Source organism: Perca fluviatilis, chromosome 7, assembly GCF_010015445.1.
Source record: "Perca fluviatilis chromosome 7, GENO_Pfluv_1.0, whole genome shotgun sequence".
NCBI classification, from domain to species: domain Eukaryota; kingdom Metazoa; phylum Chordata; class Actinopteri; order Perciformes; family Percidae; genus Perca; species Perca fluviatilis.
The window spans coordinates 19,588,939-19,611,593 of record NC_053118.1 but is presented as its reverse complement, the minus strand read 5'-3'; the positions used below and the strand labels follow the sequence as shown (position 1 = coordinate 19,611,593).

General features: G+C 38.8%; 1 protein-coding gene and 1 long non-coding RNA gene across 5 annotated transcripts in view; one reads left to right on the top strand and one right to left on the bottom strand.

Annotated features, from left to right (window-relative positions):
* Window positions 1-8,254: 8,254 nt before the first annotated feature.
* The window catches only part of LOC120562903, a 34,254-nt gene continuing 19,853 nt past the window's right edge, over window positions 8,255-22,655 (top strand). For all 3 annotated transcript variants that reach the window (XR_005639868.1, XR_005639867.1, XR_005639869.1), the window contains exon 1: window positions 8,255-8,336. This is a non-coding gene — a long non-coding RNA (uncharacterized LOC120562903). The remainder of the gene's footprint in view (window positions 8,337-22,655) is intronic.
* On the bottom strand, window positions 16,239-21,491 carry macc1 (MET transcriptional regulator MACC1). Of its 2 annotated transcripts, XM_039806840.1 has the most exons (5): window positions 21,351-21,491; window positions 20,250-20,372; window positions 18,121-20,147; window positions 17,679-17,867; window positions 16,239-17,541 (listed from the first exon to the last, which is right to left on the bottom strand). In XM_039806840.1, the coding sequence occupies exons 2-5, from the start codon at window positions 20,362-20,364 to the stop codon at window positions 17,338-17,340; spliced, it is 2,535 nt and encodes an 844-aa protein (XP_039662774.1). In that variant the 5' UTR covers window positions 20,365-20,372; window positions 21,351-21,491; the 3' UTR covers window positions 16,239-17,337. The 2 variants fall into 2 exon arrangements, with proteins under 2 accessions (XP_039662774.1, XP_039662773.1); XM_039806839.1 differs by lacking the exon at window positions 21,351-21,491 and having other exon boundaries at window positions 20,250-20,382.

Sequence of the window (22,655 nt, the reverse complement as noted above, 5' to 3'; positions counted from 1 at the left end):
GGTTATTTTACATCATTACACAATTATTACCAAAACAACCAAAATATAGTTATAGTATAGTATCATCATAATAATAACAATTATGTCAGCAATATGATTTTTACAAGACAAAGTCATCTTTTAATTTTCATTTAATTAACTTCACACCAGCGAGGAAAAATCGAATAGTAAATTGTCTCAGTATGCTAAAAGGGACTTCAAATCGAAATCACATTTAAAAAAACAGCTCATTTTAATTTAAGTGAAAACATTGTAACAGCCTTGCTTTTCCTGCAGGTCTGAGCTCAAACAATGTATTTTTATTCCTTCATTCATCCATCTGCATCCCAATTAAACTAGTGTCCATCACATCACTGCTGCTGTATGTTTCCTATAATTTCCAGGAAGTGTATGAGCTGACTCTTCTTTTTTGAAATAGCATTATGCAACCTTGGCTCATCTCTATAGACCTAACCCACAAGGAGTTTGGGTTGATGTTTCCATCTAGTCTTACTTAAACCAAGTGAGATCAAAAGACTTTCATATAGGCAACATATGATCCCAATCTCACATTTTTTAAATGCAGCCAGTACTGCAGATTTTTTTCCTTGGAGGACTGCTGCATGCTTTAATTAGATTTCCCCACAAGAGGGCATGTTTTTGGTATACTGTAATATACCATAAAATATATGTAAAACTGTGGTAAAACCAAGTTTATGTTTTTTTGCTCGTCCATAAAACAATACAAGAAGTAATTATTCCCTCAGTTCTAGTCAGAGAAGAGGAAATGGCAGCTCCGTAGTTAAGCCCTTCTGGTATTTACAAGGTGGGTGATACAATATCCATCTTGTTTAGTGGAGGATTACTTTGTTTAGGTTGAGATGGCTGTGGTCCACAGGAGCAGCATCTGGTTCAGGAAACAGGGGGGCAGTCAGGGCCAGAGGTCACAACACCAGTGAACATCTATTTACATCCTTGTGGAGGCCTGAGAGTGAAGTATTGTTCCAGGGGAAACACAGGCTTGCTTAAGTGTAACATTTTACATTTTAACTAAAGAAAATGCCAAATTTTTTACATTTTCTGGCAAAAAATGACACCCTCGTTCATTCATAACACTCTGCTGCAAAGTAAAGGTGACATTTCAAGTTTGTAACTTTCATATATTGCATATACATATATATATATAGAAAGAGCAGCTCAAGCCTCTTCAAGGTGAGTGTACCTGTCTGCTGGCCCTGTCCATGGTGCTGATCTCAGCACACACACACACACACACACACACACACACACACACACACACACACACACACACACACACACACACACACACACACAAACACACACACACACACACACACACACACACACACACACACACACACACACACACACACACACACACACACACACACACACACACACACACACACCACTATACCTGCTGTAACTTACAGACAAGGTGGTAGAGCTACCACCTTGTCTGAATCTTTTTTCCATTGTTTTCCTGCCGGATCTCGTAACAAAAGTAGCAACAAGTCAGCAGGTTTTACTTTTTTAATATTTAATCTTGACAGCTTGCTTTGTTGCTTCTTTAAAATAAAACATGTTACATATTTCATGCAGTGTGCATTTTTCATACAAAATGTGTGATTCCATATGCTTTTAAGTATCTTTTGGCTTTAAATTTGTCTTTACAGTGGTGAAAAGTAACTAAATACATTTACTAAAATTACTGGGCTTTAGTACAAATTTACTTGCACTTTGCTTCTTGATACTACTACATTTCAGAGGGAAATATGCACTTTATACATTACTTTTGAGTGTTTTAATACAAAAACACATGAACAATTGATTAGTTATGATGCATTGTTATAACAATGAGGCAGTTCAATGAGCTCCACCTCCACCAACTACAACATGAAAAATACTGCTGACATATAAATGCATCAATAACAATGATCCAATAATATAGTAAAGGGGTCATTGCATAATGTGTACATTTGATATTTTAAATACATTTTATGATACTCATTTTGTTTTACTTAAGTAAGAGTTTAAATGCAGTAGTATTTTGATAGCATTGTGTTACTTTGAGTAAATTGATCTGAATACTTCTTCCACTGCTGTGCCTTTATTAGGTAGTGCACAGTAAAGAGGTGAGAGGGAATGAGCGTAGATGGTATGCAACAAATACTCATTGCTGCATTTTTTACATTTCTTTTACCTGCTCTTATTTATTTATTTATTTTTTCTGTTGACTGGTATTTAAGATTCCACTCAGATTGGCTTCCTTCTTCCCCTGCACCTATCAACGGAGCTTCATGATTGTATGTCTTTTATTGTGATGTTTTAATTGAGCACATAAAACCAATAAAAGTCCCCACTCCATCCAGGGATGTTTTGATTGGCTGCTCAACATCTAAGACCCCTCGACCATAAGCACACACCATCATCCCTTACTTTAAAAATAATAATAATGCAAAAGCTAGTATTTACTCCCACTCTACATTTACATTTCTTGGCAGATTGCTCAGTAGAGTTCAGCTCTTTGCTGCTGAAGTGACTCTGAGAAAACACAGCTGCTTCTCGGGAATATGATGTCATCACAGGACAACTCCTCCAGTGTTGATCTTTAATAAGGACGAAACCTTCATCAGTCAGTCACAGACTGTCAGTGCCTGACAATTACAAGTACATGAAAAGGAGATAAACCGCCTTGATTGTTTTTCAACGTGATTTACCGTATACTGCTGTCTGCTTGGCCTGGAGCAGTGGACAATCACTGATGAAAAAAGTCTTTGTCCTTATCAATGAGCAGTGAGTGGGTGTTATGGTAAAGTCAAGTGTATATTTCTGACTCATGCAACTTGACACACCAGCCATTTGTGACCCCAGAGCGTCATTGACCACCCTTCCCCGAGGTCACATCAAGGCAGACACAACTCAGGCTCTCACTTTACTAAGTCCTGAGCCACAGCCAGATCCACAGAGACCTGTCTATTTTCTCTGGTCGAGCCTTGGAAGGCAGCGTTTCTCTATCAGCCTACTCATATCTATTGAAACAACAAACCACAGTCATCCACATATACGAGGCTCCCACAATTAACAGCGATATTCTTGTTCACTCCATTAAAGATTAACCGCAAAGAATGCCACCTCGACAAGATGGATCAACTGCATGGGATGAGAAAAGACAGCGGTGTGTTCTTCAAAGACCAAGTCCCAGATAGCCTCTAATCAACCCTCGGCTCAAACAAGGTCAAACAGCAGAGTTGGATGACAGCATGTTTCCTCAGCAATAGTCTGAAAATGTCCCATTCTGCAGAGAAATCCAGACATCATATCAGGGCATTGCTGATAACAGCAGTCTAGTGGTGGTGAGAGAGGATCTGGGGTGTCTCATTGGGAGGTGAGGTTGAAAACAGGCCTTTATATGCTGTCTGGACACATAGGAGCCAGGACTCCTGAAGTTAGCTGTAAAAGAAAGCCTTTGAAAGCTGAGTGCTTTGATGTCGCAGGTTCTAATCCTGTATCCTTGTAGCAGAGCACAATTTCACCTTTTCAGAAAGAGCTGCGCAAAGACTGTCCATTCCTGGAATCTTATCTCATGAAAAGTATTGATTTTTTGTAGAGTGAAAGGCTGATTTTGTGCACGAGGAGATGCACGTGTGTGAGTGTAATAGATGTTCTGTTAAATCTATTCATGTCGTTCCTAATGACTCGGTGGGATATCAGACAGCTCTACCGCACAATGACACCTTATTAGCCACTAAGAACCAACAAACCTCCAGTATGTTTTCACAGCTTGGAAGCTCAGGGTGATGTGGGGTCCGTGGAAGAACTAGCATCTCAGCAGCATAATCTCTGTCACACACACACACACACACACACACACACACACACACACACACACACACACACACACACACACACACACACACACACACACACACACACACACACACACACACACACACACAAAACAAACACAAGCCTTCCTCCAAGAGTTTGAGAAAGTGTTTCACTGGTCTAACCTTCCTCCCAAACAACAACACAAGATATACCATGTATTAGGGGAAAACAAAAGCATGGCAAATCACTGAATTTGGCATTTATTCCACATAACCTTATTTCCTGTCAATGTAGACTGTAAGAGGAACATCAGCTCATATAATATGTGCCCTGGCCACTGCTAAAACTTAAACCTCAAGACCACTGAGCCTTGCCTTCTGCTGTCTATAAAGCCTGCTGCCAGCCAGTAGACCACACACACTTTCACCCAGGCTACTGCAGCATGGAGACCATTGCACTGACCCATGCAATGAAAATATCTGTTCACAGAGTTACAGTAGCTTTACCATATTGTGGCAGGACTGTTAGGAGTTTGACAGGTGCTGCTGTGAGTTTAGAGATACTCTGTCTACATGTAGCTCATAAGGAAATAGAATGGAAATATACTCAGTTGCTCGTTTATACACCTATGCAGTCTAATAAAACAGTTCTACCTATAATAATCTTGGAGACTGCAGTTGGTGGTGCTGTTTCACCTGAGCTAGCTAACGTTACAGCTCAGCTGAGAAGGACACCATTCATGTTTACATCTTGCGCTGTCACGAGCAGAAGCCCCTTTTTAACAAATATGTATTTTGGAGTTTTGGGGTGAGCTGTCCCTTTAAGTATCACTATAAGATCAAATATGTTGGAAAAGAGAGCCAACACAACAACAAAAATGTCACTTTGTTGACTGCACTGTGCAGAAGATAAACTGACCCAATTGAAAATGCGTTCATAATAAAATAAAAGTAATAATATTATGTAAATTACATGCAGTCAAATAAACATTGCAATATAACTCTTGACACTAAAAACAGCAGTACAAGCAACTCTTGGTGCTGCTCTAAAACAATTCCTTCTTATGAAATTCTTACAGTAAATGGTGCAGTCTTTTCATAAGCGCACACCACATCCAAAAGTGCTTTGCAGGTGCATGCTGGGTAACGAAAACAGGAAAGAATTAATAATTCTCATCCACTGTTAGCTAAAGTTATTCCTCTACCCAAGCAAGCTAGGGCTGCCTTCACCGGCACTAACAGCCGACCAATAAGTCTGTCACCTGTTCTTAGCAAACTATTGGAAAAAATTGTATTGGACCAGATACAGTGCTACTTCTCTGTTAACAATTTGACAAGCGAATATCAGCTCGCTTATAGGGTAGGCCACTCAACATGCACTGCACTTACACAAATGACGGATGATTGGTTGAAAGAAATTGATCAGAGGAATATTGTGGGAGCAGTACTGCTAGACTTCAGTGCTGCCTTTGATGTCATTGATCAGAAAAATTGTATGTTAGGGTTTTGCTCCATCTGCTTTATTATGGATAGAAAATTATCTATCCTATAGAACACAACAAGTTTTCTTTAATGGAAGCTTTTCTGATACAAAACATTTAGCGTGTGGAATTCCACAAGGAAGTTTGCTTGGCCTTTTACTATTTTCTATTTTTATTAATGATCTTCCACTTGCTTCCATGTATGCAGATGATACAACAATATACATGTATGCACTTACTATTAATGAAATAACTGCAACCATCAACAAAGAGTTGCAGATAGCACTAGAATGGGTTACTAACAATAAATTATTCTTAAACATGTCAAAGACTAAAAGCATTGTATTTGGTACAAATCATTCGTTGAGCTCTAGACCTCAGCTGAATTTGATGCTGAATAATGTAGCTGTTGAGCAAGTAGAGGAAACAAAGCTTCTTGGTGTTATTTTAGATTGTAAACTGTTGTGGACAAGGCATATATAGTATCTTATTGCAAAGATGGGGAGGACTATATCTGTTATAAAAAGATGCTCTGCTTTTCTTACACCACACCTGACCAAACAAGTGATATTTAATAGAGTACATGAAGAGGAATATGTATATATTTATATTTGCAAGAAAAATAATACTAGGTAATACTGCTCTTATTTTCATATCATATGGCTGTTTTGTCTGAAAATGTCTTATTTTTTTTATAACATATTGCTGTTTTGTGTGTTTTGTCTGAAAATGTGTTATCTGTGGCAAAGTTTTATGTTTTGTGTGGACCCCAGGAAGAGTAGCTGATGTTCTGCATCAGCTAATGGGGATCCTAATAAAATCAAATAAAATCACTGCTGTCATGTTCCCATGAGCTAGTTCTTCTTGTTTTTGTTTCATATATTGAGCATAACTGGCAAGATGACTTGGCAAAGACCACCTGGTTGGAATGTCATCAGTCATGCTCCCAATGTGCAAAAATAAAAGAAGAACTAACTGTTGTGAATGTAACAGCAGTGTCTTTATCTTCATTTGTGGCTTAACGCCCAGCGAAATAACTCTGGCAGAGTGCATGTTGAAAAGCAGCATAACATGCCATGTCACATAGACTTATGTTAGTGATGAGCATAATGTCAGTAGTCCAGTGTGGTTCTTCACCCTAACCGCAAGTGCTGCGAGGAGTCCCACCACAGTCCCTGTTAATAAGGGCTCTGTGAGGAGAGAGGAGGTCGAACAGAGTGCTCCAGCTGCACATGAGGATGAATAGCATACAGGGGGATAATGGGCAGAGGTGTGGGGGCGGAGGTGCGAGGACCTGGGGAGTGATCAGGACAGAGGAGGGTCTCCCATCCTTTGCCAAAAAAAAGAGTTATCTGTAAATAGATAGATAGAAAGATATATAGATAGAAAGATTCATAAAAAAATGCCGTTTTGCCATTCCACATCCCCTGTTTCAAGGTCTATCTATTTCAACAAGCACACAGCATAATAAATTCAATGACACTCAAACAACCATTTGCAGGCAGTCAATTCTAAATTATGTGAGGTAGTAACGACACTAACTCTCCTCTGAACCGCAGCTGTGTTCCCATCTCCCCCAGATTTCTGCTCACCTCTGCTCCTCCCTGTGTGTCAGTTAGAGGCGACCTCCTCCTCCTCCTTCAGTCAGACCAATCTGTCAGGACACAATAGGCTACCTCTCCAGCTATGTTGTTTTTGGAATGGGAAACCTTCAGCTCTGCTTGTTCTCCCTCTTGGTTGACAGAAATTAGCCAAGAAGCCACTCTTCTTTGAAGGATTTATCTCAGCTGACTGTAGATTTTATGTTTTTTTTTTTTTTTTTTTGCTTTCAGGGTGTTGTTTACTCTCGCTCATCAATGTGGAAGTTGTGTGTTCATGGCCACCCAGCTGGGGATCTTTTTCAGGATGTGAAGTCATCATCACCAACTTAATTATCACCTTCAACATTTCTAGTAGAAGAGCATAAGCATAAAGAAGAAGACTAATAACTTAAAGTTAAGGTGATTTAATTTTCACAAAATAGATTTCCTCATCAATGTAACCAGCATTAGCTGATAACTATCTATCAGGATGGAGGTGGATTGACTCAAATCTGTTAAAGACATTACTTGCTGTTGTGAAGTGTAGACACCTGCAGATCACGCTGATCTCACCATCTCCTGGGTATTCTGTAAGTAATAGCAGGTAACAGGAATGTTACAAGAATAGGCAGCAGTGGTTGTGAGACTGTACATTAAATGTTTTCCTTACGTTTGGTACTCTACCTTGGTGGAAAGTATTTCCTTAAGTAGCCTACTGTAGACTACTTAAATACATATTGAGGTACTTGCTCTTTACATGAGCATTTCTGTTTAATGCTACTTTATACTATACTACTCTCCCCTACATTTACTTTTTACTGCACTTTACTTATTTGGTGGCACTAACTTTTTTCAGATTAAGATTTGACATAAAAAAGACATATATTCCAAAATATTCTTTATTGTTTGAGACTAACTGATGTTTCATGTGTGGCTTTTTACAAAAACAACAACGGTCTAGTTGTGGGCCATTGTCATGTTTAAGGTGTGTATGTCTCAAGGGAACTATTAACTTGACAGTCTATTGCAATGCCCTATATGTATGAAAGGTGCTATAGCCTATTGAGTTGTTTGCAGTTCCACCACATGATTTCCCCCCTCGACTTCTCAGATTGTTTCATTTAAACAACTGCTCCGGCCTATAAGAGGCCACATTATACCATTAAGCCTACAAAACCGCAAAGTTTGGGAGCCACTAGTATTGTAAATGACCTCCAGTATGGCGCAGCATACTAGATAACTGTTATTTTTCATGTTCATAGGTGTTTTCTAAAGGCTGTGTAAAACGGTTCTGTTAATTTGGCTACATTATAAAGGCTAGTGCTTTTATTTTGAAAGAGTAATGCCTGGTAGACGAATAAGCCGCAGGTGTGTCTTTTGAAAGAAGGCTGTCATATGTCAATGGTCATACCTCATGTTTGTTTAGCACTCGGCTGAGGGACGAGGTTTGTAAATATTTTGTTTCCGATTGACATAGAGTGAAATTAGTAGTTTTTGTAGTCGATTGTATTCATGCGGTCAACGTGCAACTTATTTTGATTTGTTTTAAACTATTAATTAAACAATTTGCATTTATTTTCGTCCTTGAACGATACTTGGTGACTGTTATGAAAGTAGCCAGCTAACATAACGTTAGCCTGTTTCATAATTAATTACGTATGGTGGTAGCCTATTTCGTCATTTTATTTGAATTAGCAGCTAATTTTTCAGTCATGTGCATCACTTTTTAGTGTCCCCTGGAAACCGTTTCCGTTGTCGTGTGTGCTAACTTGCAGTGCGTTTCTCAATGTATTGTCAAACTGGTGAAGATGTTTTCGTAATGTGCTTATGTTTGTGTGTATGTGATTTCAGTCATGTTAAGAAGCAATTGGCATTCCTTGGCATTGCTACATGAAGAAATGCTGCACAATGGAAGTGTCAGTTGATGGTGGGGCAAAGTATGCTTCAATAGGGATGGTTGGAGCTGGGCAATGTGGAGAAAATCAGATATCACCATATTCTTGACCAAATACCTCAATATCGATATTGCGGCGATAAATAATAAATAAAAAATCCTCAGTGGACATAATTTCTAAGTGGGGAAAAGGCAAATAATAGAACAGCTAGAACAGTCTGGTAAGTTCGGAAAAGTACCTACATCACTTTAATGCAGCCTTTAAAACCAGGAAAAGACACTAAGTATGTCATATCACGATATTACGATATCCAAAATCTAAGATGATATCTAGTATCATATCATGATATCAAATATCGATATATTGCCCCCTAGGATGATTGGAGCTGCTTGTGTGATTTTCATGGTCTGTTTTTGTTATGTTTTATGTGTGATTTGAGTTTTAAAAAAGTGAAATTTCATTTTAAGTTAAATATGCTAACATGTAGAACCCTATCAGAGCTTGTCATTTTGTTAGGTTAAAAAAATAATAATATGGTAATATTTTGTTTTGTTTCTTCTTCATATAGCTGGGTAATGTTTTTGGAGCTACAGCATTATCTGTAAAGCTTCAGTTAGATAGTTTAACCGTCATTCAGCCGGGGATGCTTCAACTATAGCTGTTTTGTAAAGTAGGCCTAGCCACCCCCACCAGCTAGACTACACTAAAATGCTGATACACTCTGATGCTAACAATCTAGTAATGTAATATATAATTATATACCTCACTCACAGTGGCACATTTTCTGCAAAGGTATTTTTACTTTTTTTCTGCAAAGGTACGTTTACTTTGAATTACTTAATTTAATTTTTGTTGATAATACTCATACTGTTCTTATAGGATTCTGAATGCAAGACTTTTACTTGTAATGGAGTATCTGTACATTGTTGTATTAGTACTTTTACCTAAGTAAAGTATTTGAACACTTCTTCAGCTACTGGTACTCTAAAGCTGTCCAAAGTAATACTTCATACCGAAGCCAGTAGTTTATAATAATTGCTTATTTTGTAAGAAGGCCTGAGATTTGAGAATGGAGTGCAGTCTTTTAATAGAGCTTGTGTTGTTAGATTTGTGCACTTTTTAAAAAGAAAACAGCCCAGTGGTGAAGTGCTCATCATCAAAATGTTGTGCTGCTGCAGTCCTTAACATTCCCATGTCTCATTGCCGGCCTTCCTCCATCTGTTTTTTAGATTATTGACAAACTGGGAGTGTCACGGTTGGTACATCAGGCCTGTCGGCAGACACACTCTTTGCACTTCCCCCACACCATCGGGGTACACCTGACATAACCTCTTACTGCGTGATAGGATGTGATCACATCAACAAAAATAAACTTTCCTTCTAACGGGGAGGGGAGAACTGGAGAAAGACTTTGCCATTAGTCCACTGACGGGAAAGTAATCTCCAAAAATCAGGGACTTTGTCGTGGTGTGAGGTTCTAATGCTTATCTCTATCTTATCTCTATCTTAATTCCTTAAACTTTATCTCGGTGTTCCACCATCATGATGATGGAACTTGGTTTCTGTTAGGTTGGTTGATGGAAAAAGTGAGAGTTAGAGCAAAGTGAGGTGTCCAAGGATGTGGATAGTGATTACTCACAAAGCCGCTCTGAACGCTGCCAAACACTTCAGGGTTTTTTTTTCTCTCCCTGTGAGTCATTTGGTAACCGAGCTTCCTCCTTCCCAGCGGTGGCCATGGGAAGAGGCTCCAAGCAGGCTTTTAGTCAGCAGAAAGGCATTGAACTCTAGGTAACGATCAACACCTTGTAACATACATCACAAAAATGTTCAGCTAATACTGGAAACACACAAACCATTACAGGTTTAGGAAACTTCAACTGTGTCTTTATTATTGTGATATGAACGATTTAGATCCCAGATTTTGTTTTGTTTTGAAATGGCTTTTGTTTTCAGGCATATTGTGCATCAGTATATTTGCAATAAATGCAGTTTGTATTAAAATATTAGCAAGAATCTTGCATTAGGTGTTATCTTGTGGTAGGGTTATATGGACTCCAACTATAGAGCAGGTTGCTGTGGACTTACTGGTCTTACTAAATATTTGATGCTTTACTGAGTAACTACACGCCAGTGATAAATGAAGTGCACCCATAGAAACTGTAAACCCTTTCCTGACTTTTGTAATTGCTGAACTTTCTCCTCTTTCACGTCATCTATTACCAAATTGTTACAGTGCAACGAGAAAGGGAAGGAGGGTGGGGGAAAGGGTGGTGGGGTGTAGGGGACACCACCACCACCACTACTACCTTTGCAGCATGCATAAATCACCAGGCTAATAAATTGAAAGCTAAATGACTTCTTGCCCTCCACATATATCATGGAGGCAAACCAAATGAAGCCTTATATACCCCAGAGGACAGAGGAATGCTTCTGTTCATAACAGTGATTGGTTGATGGCCCCCATGGCTGTTGGCTTCAGGAATCCGAGTCAAACTGTTTGGACTCATGCATGTTTACTTATAGCAGCATGGTTATGTATATCAGAAATAGGTTTATTAGGGGAAAATATCAAAAAAGTCCCCAAATCCATCACATTTCTATACTTCTCCCTTTCGAATATACGTCAAACACTTAATCAAATTATCTGTACAAATGCAATTCTTGCAACAAAAAAGTTACGATAAAGTCAAAATGTGTACCAGAACTTTATTATTATTATTATTATTATTATTATTATTATTATTATTATTATTATTATTATTATTATTATTTATGACATGACATGGCTGCGTAGTTCTGGAAACTCGTATGTGTTGCTGTCATGAGATTATTTCCTTATCTGATAAGAAATAATGACCATTATTATGTTTCATATTCAATTAAATAGGCGTTGGTTAGAAATAACACATGAGACTTAACACAAATGAGTAACTCTGGACAAGCACTGAAATTCCCATACCATCGATACACTGGCGCCACCCACTGGAATTAAACCGCCAGGTTGTGTGATGCTATAAGGTGTTTCTGGTCTACCATAAAAACTATTATACAATATACTACATATATTACTATATATGTTTTGCAGATATACCTTGCAAGCTTAGATATAATAAGAATTACTTGTAATATTCACATCAATAAGACTGATTTGAAGAACTACAACACAATGATAACAGTTGAGAAAGTGTTGTTACTGGGAACAAATTAAACCATTTGAGGACAGGAAGCATACAATGTAATATGAAGGATAGTCAACGTCTTCTCAGTTAATGCATCATCCAGATTTTTATGAAAAAAGCTGCACTAATGAACTAAGTTTTTCTTGGCATGATAGCTGGGATACGAGCCAGATAAAAAGGCAATTTCAGCATTTTTTTTGCTCCTCCTTAAAGAAAAGAAAATCCTGCCAACCTCTACTTAATCTGGCCTGGATCACCACGGCAGACTGAGTAGCTGAGATGGGCTTTGTTTGTGAGGTCTTACCTTGTCTGTTTTCCTGATGAAGAATTAGGTCTGTCTGGGACACTTCTTGAAATGCAATCTGGGGTTAGTTTTTGGCTTGAATGAAGATACCAGGAAATATACATGAAGTATGCTGAAAAGACAAACCTCAGCATTTTGGATGTGTGCCTATAGTTCAACTCTTTACTTTTAGAGTGTGTGAGAACATTTTCAGTGTCACATTTTGTTTTTCAAAGATTGCACATGAGACGAGCCATAACATGTATTTTCCTCGTATATAGTTGAATATTCTCACACCAACAGGCAGGACTCAGTGTTTGCACAGGTTTGTTTGGCAGTAGTGTCAGTGATAAGGAATACTTAATGTGTTAATTTGTTGTTATGAGGAACAAGAGTGGCTCATGTTGGCAGGGAGCTCTGAGTGAAACACAGCAGTCTGGAAGAAGCTGTGGGCATAAACACATACTTTTGTGATGACTGATGTATGCTCTTTTTTTTTTGACCGTATAACTTCACTGAGAACAATCTGTCCAGAGTTCAAAGGAGAGATTCTATAGTCAGCCCTTCTTAAAACTAAAAATGATCTTTTATGAGTGAAGTGGTAAAAAATAAGACAGACCGTGGTCTACTGAGAAGTGGATGAGTAAATGTGGTATGTCGGTGGGAAAAAAAGCCAGTTTAAGGCGAAGAGTTGTGGTGGCTCTATTGTGGTATAGAGTTAATTTTCCTGGTGTATATTTCCTGCGCCATACATTGGGTAAATGCCAGAAACCCAGAAAACTCAAACAAAGCAAAATAGTTCTCTCCTAATGGGAACTGGGTAATTTAGAGTAACAAAGCCCATAATGATGATGAAGAATAACATAATTCTTCACTGGAAGCTGAAGTTAGTTTTGTAATATAACATTTGCAAAACCATTTCATTTGGATGCCCATTTCTGAACTCAAGCAGCAGGGCTGGAAGTAACGTATGCATTTCAGGTCAGTCCGTTAATGACTAAAAAGAAAAGTCATGATAAACTGCGTGAGACTGGAACAAAAAAAAAAGAATTTGACTCAGCAGCTGGGCTGGCACTTAGTGAACACTACAAAAAAATGAACAACAATGCAATCAAATGAAGGCACACACCGTTATGGGGTTTGGTTATGGTTAGCATTATTGTGCCTCATTTGTTTTGAAAAGGTTGCATCCACCTCAATAACAGATACTGCACCATCCGGCAAGCAGACCAAGTGACCCAAATCAAGCTCCCAGGACGTCAACGGTTAATCTCTGTCACAGTTGCAACTGCAGAGCCTTATTCAATAAATTAAAATGTTTGAAAACAGTGGGACATAGAGGCATATATGTTTGAACTAACTACTTTTTACTTTAATCTAAGTAAATTTTTACTTGAGTAAAGTGCATTTAAGTAACAGTACTTTTACTTTTCTGCATTTCCAGCTAAAATACTTTTCAGCCATTAATATTATGTACACATTTACAGATTTGTCTACAATCACAGATCTGATAACGCACACATGGATTGAGATAGTTACACAACTTTCCACACACATTTGCAAATACTTATGCTACAGTAATGGGCCCATATCTTCATTCTGCATAGCAATGTACAATTATTAAAACAGAAATGATAAGGTGAAATGTTTTCTCACAAAACTATAAAGCCTCAGACAGGCTGCAATATTCCTAATAAATACCTGCTTTCTGCGCCCTCACACTGCTGCTATAAAAGGCTCCCAAAACAAAAGTGGTCACATTTCATTAGTCACAAAGTTTAACGCCTCACTGCATTTGAAAAATGGGGACCTAAAAAGGCAGTGTCCCTCGAACATTTTTCATGTGTCCCTCATTTCTGTTATACAGTCAGTGCTTCACCAAGCAAAAGCTACATCCTTCACAAAATATCCCAATTTTGTTTTATTGAGCCATTAGGTTTCTCATTCTGCGTAGCTCATTTGTAATTGGTTCATCCATAGATATGCATGCATAAGTACACTACACATTCATACACATACAGTGGTGCTCATAAGTTTATGAACCCATGCTAAAGTTGACTAAAAAGAGGAATACAAAAATCATGTTTTGGGAATTGATCTTAATGCCTTAATTAAAACAATTAGGAAAAGTCCAACCTAAATAAATAAGTAAAATAAATAAATGTTCTTCCTTCAAATACAGGGGGCATAAGTAAGTACACCCCTATGTTAAATTCCCATAGAGGCAGCCAGATTTGGCATGGGGTACTTGCCATAAAATCATCTCTCAATGCAAATCAAGCCAGCTATTAGGCTAACTGAAATAAAACCATGCCAATCTCTAGGTATGGTGAAGGGTATGTGATGATGTGGGGCTATTTTAATTCCAAAGGCCAAGGGAACTTCATCAGGATGCATAGTATCCTGGATCCATGAAATAACTGGTCTTTAAAAATAAAAATCTGCCTGCCTCTATGGGAATTTAACATAGGGGTGTGTATATTATGCCCCCTGTAGTTTAAGGAAGAACATTTATTTATTGACGATACATTATTCATTCACAAAGAAAATTGGTGTCCTTAAAGGTTGGATTTGTCCTAATTTTTTAATTATGGCATTAAGATCAATTTCCAAAAGATGATTTTTTTTTTTATTCCTCTTTTTAGTCAACTTTAGCATGGGTTCATAAACTTATGAGCACCGTTGTATTTTTATTATAACTCCTAAAAACTGCTATCTTACTTTTTGGTAACTTTTGATATTGGTAACTGAGCACATGATGCTATGGTCATAATCTTTAGATATTCACAGCTACAGCAACAGTGTTCAGTATTGAGATTTAATCATTAATGTTTGCTTCTATAACTCATTGTTACCTATTTATCTATGATGAGTAATATGTTTGTGAAAGAGCTTCAGGAAGATAAACTGACAGAGAATCCTCCCTCTGAACTCATGTTCAACCCTCACTAAAACAGTGAACCTCTGTCCTCCATTTTCAAACATAGGTGTATTACTTTGTTTTAATTGGCGGAATTCCTTTATGTTTTAGGAGAAATGTCATTGTCCAATTAATCTAAAAGTTGTTGCCATGCTCAGGAAAGTATGCACTAAGCTTAACACTAACTTATGAGGTACAGATATTTCTTTACTTGCTGCCAGAGAGGTGACATTAATTTGGCTGACCAGGAGGTATTAAAGTATTATAAAAGGATAACGCATATGACTACTCTGTCTGACGGATGGTTATACAAAATTAGTTATTTTAGTGAGATAGAACTAAAGAGTTATGCATAAATAATTTCTTGTTTGGCATGTCACTGAACATCAAATCCAGTGTTTCATATCCCTGCTTTTATCCTTGATGTTACCTACTCTTTATCATCAGCCCTTACAAATAAAATACAATCCTACAATCACTCTTAGCTCAGAGATTGAATCAGTTCCCTCTGTTGCCTGATACCATTTTCCTTATTTGATTTACTTTTCCAAAGGTGCATTCAGTGAGCCAAAGTAAAGCATTCTGTGCTCTCTGTTTGATAGAGAACCGGAACACAATGCTCTCAGCTAAAACTAGTTTAAACAAACAGTGTTAGGAAAAGCAAACAGTCAGAGAAAATCTGTGGAAAACAATTAAACTAATTTGTTTCTATGGTGTGATTTAACACAACCAAGCTGGAAAAATGACAAATCTTGCATAAGTTGGCAAGTATTGAAATATGATTTAAATAACAAGTACAATAGTTTAGTAGCTCTTTGTCAATTAGCTATTAGTTATTTTATCGCCGCATTTATTAATTTTTTAACGATTATTTTTAGGCCTTTATTGACAGGACAGCTGAAGAAATGAAAGGGGAGAGAGGGTGGAATGACATGCAGCAAAGGGCCACAGGTTGGAGTCGAACCCTGGCCCGCTGCGTAGAGGAGTAAACCTCTATATATGGGCGCCCACTCTACCAACTGAGCTATCTGGGCGTCCTTATTGCTGCATTTATAAGCAAACGGATCAGATAGTTTACTGCAGTTAATATTTATTTATATCTAATGCAACACATCTCCATTTCAGTATCAAAGATATCAATCATTTAACATTTCAGTGACTGAAGGCACTTTATGGCACCACTCTTAACAATGAGGTTTCTATTTAGCAATGAAAACATGATCATACAAACACAATTGTTACATTGTTTACCTTGTGAAATGATCTGCTTTGTACATATCTAAAACATTACACTATAAAAACAATAGCAAATAGACTAATATTTAAGACAATAGTTCATGACACTTGTAAAGTAGCATCTTAATGGTTCATTTACTGGCATCAGGAATCTTTCACTTTGGTAGAACATTCTCATTTTCAGCACACAAACTCCAATAAAGATGAATGTACTGTCAGTACTGCAACCCTTGAGATTGTTTGTTAGCAACAGTGTTCACATTATTATAAAAAAATATACAAACTTTCACAGGACCCATAAAGATGACGTGGATCCTTATAAAATAAAATAACGGAATACAGTCAGGAAAGAAATCAAATTAGATACACAAATAATAATTTAACCTGCTCTTTAGGTAATGCACATTTGCAGAAACACTAAATGTATTGGATTATATTAGCCTACTATTAAAAAGCAAAAAAATAAAAGATTAAAACAAATATCGACACGCCAGTTGAGATTATTGATACCCAGGACAGTTGATGTCAGTCGGGAACTACTGACCTCATAAACAATTGACTGAAAATGATCTACCAAAATGAACTTTCATGGTAAGGCTCATCACATTGGCACAGCCATATATAGAGAAAAGTGACAAACTACACTTCTTCTTTCTTTGCAAGATGAAGTGACATTCCTTCATCAAAAATTGTGAGAACATATTTTACATTCACCAAGTGAGATCCAAACATTTAGTGCAAAGTACCTCATCAAATTTCAATAAAGTACCTTCTTATGCTTTGTGTAAAAATGAAAAAAACAAATGCCACCACAAAAAAAGAGCAAAGTAACCTCAAAAACATCCAAAACCTTATTGCTGTGTAACAAAACCTCTCTGTTTTTCCCAAGTGCGTGGATGTTGCAGTCATCACGAGAGTGCGCTTGCATAAAGTTTAGGAATTTGGGTATGCAGAGGCTCGAAAGATATCGAGACAGTTCGCTGTGATGAGGGCGCCAGTCAGCTGCCTCCACTGTCTGGTGGCAGGGTTTTTCATTTTGTCCAGGACCAGGTGCAGATCCTGGATCATGTCCCTGTAGCTGTCTCCATACCGCAGACTCCAGGAGTACAGGAAGTCATAAGCAGGCTTCCACATTGACTGAAACAGAACAGGAAATACAGGAATCAATTTGTAGAATACAATGCACTTCATATTTACTGGAGAAATGCCACAAGATGAGTGTTATCTGCTCTATATCCATTGCTTGCTGTGTCAATGTGTACTGTTAAACTGACCTGGGAACCGACTTCTCCGTTCTTCCCTCGGTGTGGCGCCTCGTAGCCTGCTATCTGAGCGCTGGAGAGTTTTGCCATCTTCTCAGCGAGCTCCCGCCATCGAACTCCCAGCTCCACAGCGGTGGACAAAATGACTGTGTTCTGAATCAGCTGGGCCACAAGATTCACAGAGTCCATCTTCAACAGACCCTGTGGTGATTAAACGCAGAGATAAAACTGTCACAAAACCATGGAACGCACAGGATATCGGAGCATACAGGCTGTGAAACTGATATAGCATGAGGTTATGTGCATGTCCATTATTTTATGAATTTGCTGTTTTTTTTTTTATTGTTTCTTATATGAAGCGCTAACAAAGAATTAAATGTAAAATAAAAAATATTCTCTTTCACTAACAATGAATTTATCAGGAAATTTAAAATGATTGTTTTTCTCTACTTACCAACATGAGCTCATGCAGGAACTTTTTCCTGCTCTTCTCAGCATGGCAGTCTTCCTTAAGCTTTTCCAGTACGCAGGCCACTTTATCAGCCTGAGTTTCAGCGTGCCGGTGTGTGATGGTGTCCAGTGACAGATTGCTGTACCCTAAAGCATCAGCCAAACCTCTCCAGCTGGTTATGTGTTCAGTGACCAGCGTCTGGATGGCGGAGTACATGTAAGTAATCTTTTTGAAGGGCAGCGTCATGTTGTCCAAGAGGACCTCAGTGGTGATTTGAATGCCGGTGAAGTCCATCACTTGGTCTCTGGTTATGAGCTTGACGTTCTTGCAGTGAACCAAACCAGTCCTGCCTCGGAGGAATCCAATATACCACTCCTTTACTTTTGAGTTACCCACTGATCTGACCGTCTCTCTGGATAGGAGAGCCACAGTGTCCCCTTTGAAATACTCCAGAAGGTAGTCTACGCGTGGCTGACGGAGGACTGACTTTAGGGCTACACCATAGCACTGTAGGTTCACAGGTCTGTCTGTGAATTTGGGGATATCTGTAACACTTTCCTCAGGAATAGGTGGGCTTCTTGTCATTTCAATCCGCTTTTCTATCTGCTTCAACATTCGCTTTTCTGATCTGATGGGTGCTGTGGGAGGGGAAGCTACCTGGAAATGTGCAACAGTTGCGGTGTTTGATTCCTTCACTTGTAGATCTAATTTAAAAGGAGTCATTTTTGCATTACCGGCACAAGCTAATGCCACTGGCAGATGCAAAACTATCCCTATTTTGAGCTGACTTTGTCTCACTTCTTTCAGTTTGTCCTCAGGTTTGATTTTAAACATGGAGTCTGTGAGGCTAATACCGACATGCAGGTTGTTCAGTGTGTCTGGTTTAAACCCATGTTTTCCCCAAAGTTGCAGCACAAGTGGAGGAGCGTTTTTGTTTCCTCTGCAGGTAACTGAAAACGGAAGCCTTGGCGGAACGTCCTCATGACCGCAAACCACTATTACGACCTTAAATGATGGATGGATGTACCTGGGACCATAAACTGCTACTGTGATTTGGCGATCAAGGTAATCCCACACTGATCTAGCAGGAGCCTGTATTGCAGAGGCCTCCGCGACTGCAATCACATAAAAATGTGTCTTCAGGTCCTGCAGCTTCATCTGCATCATGTTCTTGTAAATGTAACAGTCGTTCACTTTAAGATAAGGGCCCTCTTTTTTGATGGACACCAGCCCGACTACAGTAGTCATCACCTGACTCAATGGGTCGCTCTTCACCTCTCCAGCCAGTTTCATCTCCAGAGAGATGCACTCCTTTATGTTGATGTTGCTGAGGACCACCTCTAGAAGTGGGCTCATGGTTGTCACATAGTTGTTATTGAGTCCAGGAGGAGGGTCTAGCATTGCTTTCAGTGTAACTTCTTGGACTTCTCCAGGAGGAACATGGCCTTCTGGGATATGGATGCTAATTTCTGAGTCTGGCAACTGTACTGAGCCTCCAGCGTGGCCGATCTTGCAGATGACCTGAAAGTCAGTGGCCTGTGTCTGAGCCCACCCTGGACTCTGGCTCATCAGATTTAAGTCCAGACATGAGCGGGTTAGCTGCCTGTGGCTCAGCCAGGCCATCTTGTAGGCCTCTCTGTCGTTTTTTAGCCACTCAAAATCTGGGTTCAGCACTGGCCCAGGTGGTCTAAAGCTGTTCTCCCGTTTTGGCACTTTTCTCTCCAGATCATCCAGGATGTCTGAAGCACTTCTACATCTCCCAGATCTGTTGCTGACTTTTTGTATGTTTTCCAAAAACGTCCCCACGTTGCCTTCATCAGAAGATGTGCTAAAGGCGTCATCGTCATTTGTGTCCAAATGTTTTACAGTTGATGTGTTGGAATTGTGTTTGTCTGTGCCACTGTGCACAATGTCATCTAAGAAAGGGTTTGATCCAGACAGTTTGTTCCAAAAGGGATTTTTCGACTGAGCTGAACCTGCGACCTCTGGCTGTAAAATTTGCCACTCGGAGTTCTGTGTCACATACCCACCTGGGAAAAGATTTAGAGTTTGGTTAGGACGTCTATTAACATTATCGGAAGGTTTTCAGATTCAGAGCACAGGTTGCCTCTGCTTCAAAGTGAGAATTTTACCATTCAGGTTGTCACTGGTTGAGACTTTGTCATCCAGATCAATCAGTGTCCCCTCAGATTTACTCCGCATGAGACTCCCAACACGACGGAAGGACCTTGCTCTTCCAGCTGCCATATTTTCATCTGTAAACATAAAACAACGTATTGTTTTCATTTCTAAATTTACCTGCATCATTTTACTACTCAAAACATGACTTTATTCCTTAAACAATGCAACCAGGGGCCCTGAAGTAGAACAAAATGAATACCCAATATACAGATATCCCATACTTATTGATATAACCCATGTATGGTTGAAACAATTAGTCAATTAATTGATTAGTTGATCTACAGAAAATGAATCACAACAATATTAATGACTTATGACTTGAACATGTTATATTGGGTTCTTAGAGATTGTACAGTGCACTTGTCATTACTTTTCCAGCAACCTACACACAAAAAAGACGAGAGTAAATTTGTTCTCTCTTAACCATGTATGTCTCCTGCAGCACAGGGAGCCTCAGGCTTTCTGCTGTCGGTTACAGGAACATTGTTCCAAAGCACAGAATAAAGCCCGGACTCTTCAGTCTGTCACTTGTTTGTGTAAAAGGACACTACCCATTCATGACTTGTCACAGTGAGTCAGTCATTAATAATGTGGTTTCTTACACCAGTGCACAAAAACAGGTTGGTCTTGTCAAGCCTATGACACAGTAATCGGTTCTCTCAGCGCTTCATGCTACGATCAAAGCGTAGTGCCACTCTACTACTGACAGTACAAATGTAGCCTATATTTTATTTTATTATTTATTATTAAATAGTTATAATTATTATTTAATCAGATGCAAATATTCTCAAAAAAATCTGACATTTACTAATAATCCAGAGTAAAACAAAACAACACTCTGCAACAGGTTCAGATATAAAAGCTCCAGCTTCACTAACCACAGCTGCAACAGTCACACTGGCACGTAACCTCTCTGTGTCAGCGTCTGAACAAGTGTGTGTGATCAGTAGTTACTTATTAATAAAGCTATTATCTACAGGCCACTTCCTATTGTGAAAACCCGACAAGAAAAACAATCAAATACGAAAAAAGAAAAGCAGTTTAAATCTCACCGTCGGCATGAGGTGGTTGTAGTTTTGCTTCTGAGCGTTGACAGGAAAAGAGGCCAATCCACTATCATTTACACTTTTTTTCTATGGCGTACGATGTTCACCTCCTCACGTTACAGCTCTCTGTTTGCTCTCAGGCACGGAGCATTTTGGGACTGGGAGTTTAGAATGATACAGGCACCCCGGCGAAGGAGTGGCATCTCACGGTTTAAGACCACAATACCCATAATGCACCTGTCTGTTTACGCACAAGACTTACAACACCTGAAACTGAGCGATAGTTTCGACGGTTAGTTTAGTGATAAGCCATAGGCATGCGGCAGCAAAAATATGCTGACACAGAGTAGATGTTACAGGGGATGAGGAGACACACAATAAACAAGCTTAATCGACCCAGTTAACATTTAGCCTAAAGATAAATTAGGCTATTAGTTAAATATATAATATATATTATATATATAATATATAATACTGCTTGTGAAGTGCCCCCCCCCAAAAAACAAAAACAATTGTCATGACAGTATTTCTCCTTCTTCTTGCTATTCATTTAAAACTTATTTCAGTAACAAAGACTGATGGCTTTTATTGATTTTACTGTTTGTCATCACTGCTGTTTTGAGTGAGTGTAGATCAAAGCTAAAATAAACTGAGAGGTTAATCTCATCAAGTCATGTTATCGCACTGAACAGGTTATACACATTTTACTGTGAAGAATGCCTGAATAGATCACTAACCTTTTTTTTTTTTTAAGATACTTTTTTTTGGGCTTTTCCGCCTTTAATGGATAGGACCGCTAGGTGAGAAAGAGGGGGAAGACATGCAGGAAATCGTCACAGGTCAGACTCAAACCCTGGACCTTCTGCGTCGAGGCATAAACCTCTCCGTAGATGGGCGCCTGCTCTACCAACTGAGCCAACCTGGCCACGTTCACTAACATATTTAATTGTTATTGAAATAATACAAAAGGAAACCACTATACCCTTTTGGGAGAGGCCTACTGTTTATTTTGCAACTGTTTATCTTTGGCGATCAATACCCATGCTGAAGTTTAAATGTTATGTCAGAGCTGTTGTGGTATTTGGATGCAGGCCCTGGCATCCAAGTTCTCAAGGAATGCAACTAAGCACTCTTGAGAAGATTATGAACGTTCATGAAGCAAATGTGGTCAGTGGCTGCAGCAGCCTGGACTTTAACATAGCTAATTAACATTCCTTTACTACAGAAGTATTTTGTATAATGATTAAACATAAAACCCATTGGATGTTGAAATGTGTCCATTTCTCTTTTGTAGCTACATCTGCACTGTTT

Excerpts from the sequence above, each read along its gene's own strand:
- macc1 (XM_039806839.1), bottom strand. The coding sequence starts at position 20,382 with ATGTTTACAGATGAAAATATGGCAGCTGGAAGAGCAAGGTCCTTCCGT. Across the intron at positions 20,148-20,249 it reads AACCAGTGACAACCTGAATG|GTGGGTATGTGACACAGAAC; the intron begins GTAAAATTCTCA and ends ATCTTTTCCCAG. Across the intron at positions 17,868-18,120 it reads TCCTGCATGAGCTCATGTTG|GGTCTGTTGAAGATGGACTC; the intron begins GTAAGTAGAGAA and ends TAATCACCACAG.